The sequence below is a fragment of the Vombatus ursinus genome, unplaced genomic scaffold, assembly GCF_900497805.2.
Source record: "Vombatus ursinus unplaced genomic scaffold, bare-nosed wombat genome assembly UNPS02014926.1, whole genome shotgun sequence".
Taxonomy (NCBI): Eukaryota; Metazoa; Chordata; class Mammalia; order Diprotodontia; family Vombatidae; genus Vombatus; species Vombatus ursinus.
Window position 1 is genome coordinate 4,884,055 of NW_020954704.1, and position 10,539 is coordinate 4,894,593.

The window sequence follows — 10,539 nt, forward strand, 5'->3', positions numbered from 1 at the left end:
TTCTCCTAGACTTCATAATTTCCAGAAACTCATTATCTTCCAAAATGACATACCACTTCTAAAATTCATACCTCCTCAGTAACCCTTGTCCCTGGGGTCCTACCCTCCCTCAGACTGTAGAAGGGGGACAATGGATTTAATCAGAGTGCTCTTCCCACACCCTTCATTTAAGGAGGGTACTCTGACAATCACTTAATCATTTCACACCCTGGCTGCTGGATTTCATCATGCTCCTGTATTATTTCCCTATCCCCTAATTTTTCAGCTTCTTTTTATGTGTTATCTTCCCCCATTAGATAGTCAGGTCCTTGAGGACAGTCTTTTACCTTTCTTTGTATCCCCAGCACTCAGTGGTTAATAAACGTGACTCAAAAATATTCAATAATTCTGGACAGCTGAGAGTTTTCTAAAAACTCTACTATAGGCTATTCTCAACCACTGGGCATCATTTCATTGCCTTTTAGGAACTCTTCAATTTCACCTCTTCAAAGACTATAGTATTCTGGGGCAGCTAGGTGGTGCAGTGGATAAAGCACCAGCCCCGGAGTCAGGAGGACCTGAGTTCAAATCAGGCTTCAGACACCTCAGAGCCCAGTGACCTTAGGCAAGTCACTTAACCCTGAATGCCTCCAATAAATAAATAAATTTAAAAGCAGAAAAGAAACAAAGACTATGGTATTGTATTATTCAAAGACTATCTCATCAGTGGAAGAATTTTGGTTTTTTTTTTGTTGTTTTGTTTTGCAAATTGACCAAACCTATGATTTCATGTAAACAGGGAACCACCAATACAGAACCTCCTTTTGTCAATAAAGATAAGTACCTGATGGGTAACATATTTAAGTCTTAGAGGGTTGAACAGATTACTGAGAAGTTAAGATTTGGGGGGAGAGGGGGGAGTAGGTTCCCCAAACAACTTTCTCGGTGTCTCAGAGATAATGTGCCAGAGGTGGAATATCTTTAATAAGAAGATGGGTCTTCATTTCAGGAAGAAGTTCCGGGGAAATTAAAACACTGTGCAATAACGTAAATACAATCCAGCCCACTGGGTCCTATTCCTATTCAATTCTGAGCCTAGTTTATTTTCCATCTCCAATGTCCAACCAAGATATATGCCCTGAGTCACCAGCTCTGTGGGCAACCCATTCAAATGCATATGCCACAAACTAAAGAAGGAATATTTCTTTATTTAATTGTTTATTCAAGTATGGATATTTATGCTGAACTCTCAAGCATTTAAAAAAATTTTTACCATGCCTGTTTTACATATGAAGTATGAGGAATGCATGCCCCTTGACCTTTTTCCCAAATGAATTTGGGTGCTTACTTGGGGTGGGGGAGATGAAAAGATTCAAATTGACTGACTAGTCAAGCAGAAGCCCATTATCTCAAGTACCACTTAAAGCTACTTTAGGAGACAATGAGATTCAAGTGGGCTGATCAATGAAATAACGAAACTAAGGAGGCTCTTCCATCCCACCTAGGCCTGAAAAATGGAATAATGATGTGCCTAGATATGACCAAAAATGTGAACTACTGTTCATGAGCCTGGGGGGGTGTGGGTGGGTGTGTGTGTGTGTGTGTGTGTGTGTGTGTGTGTGTGTGTGTCTGTGTGTGTGTGTGTGTGTCTGTGTTCGTTCCACAATAAATGCCTTTACTTGATTTGGAGATAGCCTAAGCAAATTCTTTTGAAGTGACTTTGCACCTCAATATTTTAGAGTATCCCTGAACGTCATCAAAGTATACTCAAGAATCATCTTTACCAAAGGTGATATAACAACATATTTTAATTTTTGTCAAGAATGAAAAAATATATATTTTCTAAGATCTACCTGAAGTATCACACCAGGAAAGTATCACATTTTTTTCTTTTTTCCTAATCACTTATAGAAACCTACCTGAGAGACTCTGCCATCCGCCTCAAGTCTTCATTCTGCTGTTTTAAGCGTTCAAGCTTTGCCAGTATCTTGGAGAGTTCTCTGCTAGAGTGATCAGGATGATCATTGTCCCGTACCAAATGTCCACCTATGTAAAACAACAAAGTCCCCCAAGCAAAGAGAATGAGCATAATCCAACGCCAGGAGCCAGTCCATGGCCTCATTTTCAGGTTCTCAACTCTCTCCCTTTGCTTCTAGAGCTCAAAGAGCTGCAAACAACATTGTGACTGGGACACTAGCACAAACGTGGGTTGGTTGCCCTTTCTTTTTTTTATTTCAGCACATGATGTTTCAAACAAATTAGTATTAGTTGGGAGTCCTGGGGCAATTTCTTCCAGAAGTCCTTCTGGTGTGGTGAGTAGGAAGCTTTTGTTTCAAATCCTTGGATTTTACATTCTGTGGAAAGAATAAGAAATGAATTTAATGAAATGATGCAAATTTATGGATGACAGCATGTGCTGACCTTAAATCAGGGGTTCTTAAATGGTTTTGTGTCTGGGAGCCCTTTGGTAGTTTAGGGAAGAGCCCATGACCCCCTTCTCAGAAGAATGCTTTTATATGAATAAAATAAAATAGGGAGGAATACAAAGGAAACCAATTATATCGAAATATAATCATCAAAATATTTTAAAAGTTCATGGACCCCCTGAAATATATTTAAGAACTATCTATGTAGCCCAAATTAAGGAACCCTGATTTAACAGAAAGGCAATGATGGATGCATAATCAGAAAAATTAATGGATAACATTACCATCCATGAGTCAAGTAAAATGGAAAACCTTTTTGGCATCTATAGCAAATTAGCTCTGAATACTAACTAGGTCTGTCCCAGCTAACAACACAATTAGCTCTAGGTCTAAATGGAACATAAACACCATCACCCTTTCTTCTTCTTACTATTACCATTCTCTGCTTGTTCACACATGAAAATGACAAGATTTTTATCTTGGTTAAGGCAATAATCAGAAAATGCCCTCTTCTACATGTTTTGTACTGTTATTTCCTCATTATCTTCAAAAGAAATAAAAGCATCGTTAATAGTAAATGACTGCAAGTCTTCAATCCCATCCTTTATCATTGTTTTGCCCTCTTTCCCAGTTTAGTAGCCATTAAAGCATTTACCTCAGCAGGCCATAGGCAGGTTGCTACTTTCAGAAAGAACTTTTCCAAAGTATAGACTGGTGAGACAGGGGCCATGATAGACATTGAGAAGCTCACAAATACTACCTCCCAAAACAGAAGCTAAGGTTCTCAACTGAGCAGCCCAAGTATAAGATCCTCCTAAAGATGAGTTTTCCTCATTTAAAACAAAAATATGTATCTTTGCAACTAGGCCTTCTGAAACTGCATTTCCAATTTCACTTTTGATTTGGTTTAGAATTTTTGATAACACAAAAATTTTCCCTTTACAAACAGTAAGGAAAAGAAACTTTTATTCCACAGTTACAGGGAGAAAGCCATCTGTCAAGCCACATATCTTTTTCTGAAAATGGTGACCAAAAGGACAAGAAATTAAAGTTTTTGTCTTTTTTCAACTATGTTGATACTTTATCACATTTATATTAAGTATAACAGAGGCCATAATAAACTACTAGGCAAAAAAAATTAAATTAAGAAGAAAGCCTAGGTGAAAAAGCTATCATAATAAGCTTTAAAAATTAGTATACCAGGATATCTTTCAAAACTCAAATTCTGAATTACACTTGAACAAGAAATTAAGGTAGGGGTGAAACCTGTCCCTCTTTCCTTAGCCAAATAACAATAACAACAGTAACAATAGCTAGCATTTATATAGCCCTTTAAGGTTTTCATAATGCTTTACATAAATGATTTGATTATTACTACAACTTGTGAAGTAGGTGCTATTATTATACCCATTTTACAGAAGAGGAAAGTAAAGCTCAGAGAGATTAAGAAACTTGCCCAGGGGTCACATAGCTAGTTAAGTATCTGAGGCAGTACTTGAACTCAGGTCTTCTTGATTCTGTCAGACATTTTATCCATTATGCCATTTAGCTATATTAAGTATTTTTAAGTACTTAAGTACTTTTTCCTTAGTACTGTAAAGTACTATAAATCTTGAGTAGATTTATACCCACTTAAATAAGAGGTTGAAAGAGGGCCAAATAAGCAACCAATCATTCCAGTGAAAATTTGGTATCTTTTCTCTGTTGTTCTATTAAATAATCTTTAATTATGCCCAAGTGGTTTTAGTAACTTTACCTCATTTGTTCAATCTTTCTTTCACTCAATATTCTTCTTTTTTTTGTTGCTGTTTTTTAATTTATTTTTAGTTTTCAACATTCACTTCCATAAAATGTTGAGTTCTAAATTTTTCTTCCTTTCCCTTCCCTCCCCTCCCCCCAAGATGGTGTGCAATCTGATAAAGGCTCTACATATACATTCATACATATTTTCACATTCGTCATGTTGTAAAGAAGAATTAGAACCAATGGGAGGAACCAGGAGAAAGAAGAAACCCAATGAGAGAGAGAGAGAGAGAGAGAGAGAGAGAGAGAGAGAGAGAGAGAGGGAGCAAAGAGTATTCTTCAATCTGCATTCAGACTACATAGTTCTTTTTCTGGATATGGATAGCATTTTCTATCATAAGTCTTTTGGAGTTGTCTTAGATCCTTGCATTGCCAAGAAGAGGTAAGTCTATCAAAGTTAGTCATCGCACAATATTACTGTTATGATGTACAATGTTCTCCTGGTTCTGCTCACTTCACTCAGCAAGTTTATGTAAGTCTTCCCAGGTTTTTCTGAAGTCCGCCTACTCATCATTTCTTATGAAACAACAGCATTCCATTATCAATATTCTTCTTTAACTGTCTTATCACTTCCCTTGCTAAGTGAGGTTTCCTTTTGAATCCCCAGTTGACCTAATATGGACCTTTACAATTTCCTAACATTAAAGACAAAAATGAATCCTTTGAAATATATTCTAATAGATGAATGTGATTCAACAAGTCAACAATAACAGGAACATTTAACATTCAAACCACTAACATCTGTGTTTTTTAGAAGAACATGGGACATTATGAAATTCCTGTCAGCAAGTATCTTCAAACCATTATGTTACAAATACTATGCTGTACCAATGAGCCCTCAGAAAACCGAGTCTTCTTTCCTTTTGAAGACAGCAAGCCTACAAATCAACCTCGAGGAAGGACCATATTTCCCTCCAGAAACAAAGGAAAGTTTAAAGGACTATTTAAATAAAGAGCAATAAAAGTGTGTGCAATAACATTTTACTTAGAATTACAATGATACACAGCAGTCATAAATCTGCAAAGCTAGAGGCAAAACATACAAGAAGACACTCAGCCAGAAACAGGATTTTACGCAGCCATAAAATTAGGCCTACAGAATTTAGTTTAAATTGACACCAGTGGATTTCAGAATGGAAACAAAAAAACAGCAAAAGTACTGAGACTTGGTAAATTATCACATTGTATAGAAACACAGGTGCTTCATGATCTGTTACATGAGTTAGAAATTACAGACGCAAGATACTTGCCAGTTCTATTCACTGGCATTATTTTCTATTTCTTAAACTCCAATGTTGTAGCCTTTAAGGAAAAATATTTCCTGCCTAGACTTAATTTTTCTCTTCTGAAATGAAAAGACCAAATCAAATGGAGAAATATGGAATTGGGAAACATGTCATCTCTAAAGGATCTTAACATGATCTGGAAAATATAACACTTGGGGTAGTAAAGGTGGAATATTCCCCCTTTCTACCACTGAGTTGACCTAAATATAAAACAAATGATTTTGCCTTACATAGGATTCAATTTCCTGACTTAATATAATCTAGTTAATAAATAAACATTTATTAAGTACCTACTACGTGCCAGGAACTGTGTTAAACTCTAGGGATACAAAAAGAGACAAAATATTAAGTCCCTTGACCTCAAGAAGTTCGTAATCCAATGGGAGAGAAAAGAAGCAAATATATGTACAAACAATACATTTCAAAGAGTGTGATGATAAATAAGAAAATTTCTTTAACAAAAGAAAGTCACTATCCATTAAAAAAAAAAAACCCAAAAACTGCTACAGGACCTTTATGTCCAAATAAGCTACACTACACTTCTATGTTTAATAATAATAATTCATACTCACCTACTATTTTAAAATTTGTAGATTTATATCTCCCACATACGGCAAGGATTTACATATATATTATATATGTATATAAAGAGCTTTGCTGACACAGAAGGAAAGCCAGGGAAGGATTCATTGCTTCTGTTTTTCCAACAGAGTTTCTAGTGTAAGCTTAAGATTTCTGGAAGTTTCAAGACAATATGCATGGCAGGGCATGATGGTTGTTGAAAGGACCAATGAAGAATGAATAAGTAAACATTTATTAAGCACCTACTATGTGCTAGGCATTGTACTCAGCACTGGGGATAACCTCCCCCCCCCAAAAGGCCAAAGAGTCCCTGGCCTCAAGGAGCTCACAATCTAATGGGGGAAACAACAAGCAGACAAATATATGCAAAGCAAGCTATTTATAAGATAAATAGGAAGGAAAAGCACTAGAATTAAGAGGGGTTGGAAAGCCTTCCAGTAGAAAGTGGGATTTTAATTGGGAGTTAAATGAAGCCAAGGAGGTCAGTAGACAGAATGAAGGCAGGAGATTGTTTAGGGCAAGGAGGACTGCCAGAGAAAACATCCATAGCCTAGAGATGGAGTGTCTTGTTTGTGGAACAGCCAGGAGTCTGAATCAAAGAGTACATAGCTAGAAAGGTAGGATGGGGCTAGGCTATGAAGGGCTTCCAACACCAAACAAAGCATTTTGTATTTGCTCCTGGAAGTGATAGGAAGTCACTGGAGTTTACTGAGTTGGGAGGTGCTTTAGGAAAATCATAGAATGGAGGATGGATTGGAGTGGGGAGAGAGTGGAGGCAGCCAGGCCCACCACCAGCCATTGCAATATGCCAAGCATAAGGTGATGTGGGCTTGTGCTAGTGGTGGCAATGTCAGAGGACAGAAGGGGGTATGTTCAAGTGATGTTACTTAGGTAAAGTAATAGGGAAGGGGGTATGGAGGAAGGAGAGATTAGTTCAGTTTTAGACATGTTGAGTTTAAGGTATCTACCTCTCCCTTAGGTTCAGGCACTACAGGAAGGCATTCTACCTATCTCTTACCATCCTGAACCCTCCTTGGACTGTTAGTTTGTACTTCACTGGAATGAAGTAAAAGAAAGTCACTCCCATTAAGCCAGATAGAAGTTGGGGCTGGAGACCCACTGTGGGAAGGAGTGAAGTACCTCCTCTTGAACAGGTTAAAAAAGATCAAAAGAATAAGATAACCTGCACACTCAGGTATATGGCCCAGATCTGCCAGACTCTAACGAGAAAAGTAACATTTACCTGAGGACTAAGGAATTTGAATGAAAAAGAACATTTATTCAGTAAAAGGCGCAGTGTGGTTAAATGGCAAATAGAGGTGGATAGAGTCAGAGGACCTGTGTTTGATTCCCAGCATGCCACTACTATCGGTGTAAATTTAGCCAAGTTCTAAAACTCAGTTTCCTCACCAGTAAAATAAATAAGTTGGACTGAATTATTTCTATGGTTCCTTCCTATAAATCTATGTTCATGAAAACAGCCACCAGACCTACAACCTGGAAGGTCTAAATCTAAATAAGCACTTTCCTAAAGCAGAGGGGAGAAGAACATCCAAACAAGAAGGTCCTAACTTCTCCAGAAGGCAGTAAAAAAGTCTGAGGAGCAGTGGAGGACATGCTTCAGGGATTAATAGCTGAGAGGGGACTTCAAGGCATAACAATGGCTAGAAGGCAAATATCAATTTGATTGATAGTGGCAGAAGCCAAGTGTCTCCAGATGACAGCCATGGAGGAAAAAGGCAGGGGTATCAAGACAAAGCAGCCCTCTCTCCAATTCCCCTGAAGTCATAGTTTAAAAGGCTAGGAGCTTCCCACTTAGTTGTTCCAACAGCTATACAAATGAACTTCCTTCCATTGTTTTCAGAGCATGAAGAATATTTTATTCCCTTTCCCCCATTGGCAGAGGAGGTCTGTAAGGATAATTGTGTTCACTAGTTGTTAAGACCTTAAGAAAAACTGTGTTTCACAGGTTTACCTATGAGTTGTACTGTGTTAGTAAAGCAACATTTGGGATTTCTGGCGGCCGAGTGTATATGGGTAGACTGCACTAAACAGGAGCTGAATTCAACCCTTCCAAGTTAACACTGTGTTTTGTGTGTGGACCAGAGAGGATTTCTATTTGAAACTAATTCAAATGGCTGGGGGGAGAGGGAGGAGGTGGTAAATAAGGATGGTGTAGTTCTGTCTCTCTCTCTGACTAGACAGTGGGGTTAAGTGACTTGCCCAGGGTCACACAGCTAGTAAGTGTTATGTTTCTGAGGCCAGATTTGAACTCAGGTCCTCCTGACTCCAGGGCCGGTGGTCTATCCACTGTGCCACCTATCTGCCCCGATGGTGTGTTTTGAGGTACTGAGAGCCCTACCTAAAAGTCCTCAGTACAAACAAATCCATTACATTTCTGACCCAGAAGATATAACTGGATAAAGTTCAAGCTGTGTGTAATAAGGACTGTACAGACCCACTGAACGATTCCTTACTCCTTTTTTTCAAGCTCTAGGCTGTAATTTTGCAAGAAGTTTTCATTTTTTCTTTCCTGTTCAAATTCTATTAACAGCACAGGTAAAATGAGTAAGTTTAAACTAGAGTCTAAATGTCAAAATATATTTTATTACAAGTATTATGGATCTATTCTGATGAACTGTACATTTGGACACTGGTTACCCAATTACTAGAGAATGGAGCTCAGCTCAATGGCAGAACTTGACCCTCATCAAGGGCTGTTAGTGCAGCTTAGGGAGATAATGAAGGGATGCTGCCCCATTCCCTGGACTGTGGGACAGCTACAAAATGCAGGGTAAGGTAAACAGGAAATAAGATGCAGTCATTATACTATTCAAATAACAAGTAGAATTCTGGAACAATGGTTAATAAACTTACTACTATCAAAAAAGAGAATAAGATTATCATTCCCAAAGTGAAAGGTGGATGGAATGAAGAGGATACAAACTACTGCTGAGAAGGAAGACACCTACAGAGACACACAGTACCAACTGATTCAGTAGCCAGTGACCTAGTAACAACACTTCCCTACCAGCAATGGACAAGAAATAGTCTTAGTCAAACAGTATTTGATGTAAGGGGCACCTAGGTGGCACAGTAGATAGAGCACTAGACCTGAAGTCAGGAAGACCTGAGTTCAAATCTGGCCTCAGAAACTTAGTAGCTGTGTGATCCTGGGCAAGTCACTTAACCCTCTTTGTCTCAATTCCTCATCTGTAAAATGAGCTAGAGAAGGAAATGGCAAACCACTCCAGTATCTTTGACAAGAAAACCACAAAATGGGATCACGAAGAGCCAGACAAAACTGAAAATGACTGAACAACAAATATAGATCTGGGAAACAATCTTTTATGTGCTGTTAGTATAATTCAACTAAATGCCTTATAACTTGATTTATGGTGATTTGCTCGGTCTGTAGGTAGAATCGATCCTGAGTGGGGGAATATATTTCTCTTGTCCATAATGGACCACAGGAAGAACTCAAAATACACAGTACATTTATAAGAAAAAACATTTTTATTTAGTTCATACTTAAACCATACACATATAAAATTAAATTACTTAGAATTTATTTACCAGTAGGTATTTGTTGATATTTTCTTTATATGTATCCTGACATCTTTTCAAATATTTATTTATTTATTACAAAGTATCTTTCATCTGCAGAGTTTTGCTACAGAACACTACTAGGGATTTCTCTGGTTTTATTATTAGGCACTAAAAATCTAATTCATTGTTCTTATTTGTCCAAGACCTGGGATATTTATAAGGATCTTCATGAATTTCTTTAGTTAAGATCTTCAGTTTTTATCTTGTATCACAGGAAGGCCATATTAACCTACATTTGGCTTTTTCAATGTAACTTGATTTAATTCAACAAATACGTATTAGGCACTTAATGTTAGTGGACTAGGTACTGTTTTCTTCACAAGTGTTTCTTTGAGCAATCTTTAGGACCATCGTTGTTTAGAACATGTTAAATTTTAAACTACTCAAACCACTTTACATTATGCTTTTCTTCCTTCACAAACGTGCATATCATTCTGGCCATGAAAACTTTTTCTATATTGTTCCAATTTTAGTACATGTATTGCAAATCACATTGTTTTTCTTGTTAAAGGTGAGTTATTGCATCTTCTTTCAAGAAAAGTGGTGTGACTACATTCTAATATGATTTATGGGTAAATATACCTAAAAGTTTACATCCAAGTGGCTGCTACACATTTATCGTAACAGTGACAACACTGCTCAAAGCACTTTTGGATCTTCAGGGCCTTCCTCATATTATTTTAAATATATGAAAAGATACAACATTCATCCTTTAAGAATGGATTTGCCCCAGCAGTCAAAAGATACAAACAGGATGTTTTCAGAAGAAAAATTGCTAGTGATCAACAACCAAAGTGGAAGGGACAGGAAGGAAGGAAGGAAGGAAGGAAGGAAGGAAGGAAGGAAGGAAGGAA

General features: G+C 37.5%; 1 protein-coding gene across 7 annotated transcripts in view; it reads right to left on the reverse strand.

Moving 5' to 3' along the window:
• FUT8 (fucosyltransferase 8) overlaps positions 1–10,539 on the reverse strand; it is a 436,921-nt gene that overhangs the window by 243,462 nt on the left and 182,920 nt on the right. For all 7 annotated transcript variants that reach the window (XM_027843711.1, XM_027843709.1, XM_027843707.1 and 4 more), the window contains one exon: positions 1,899–2,333. In XM_027843711.1, coding sequence (XP_027699512.1) covers positions 1,899–2,101 — 203 coding nt within the window. In that variant the 5' untranslated portion in view covers positions 2,102–2,333. The remainder of the gene's footprint in view (positions 1–1,898; positions 2,334–10,539) is intronic.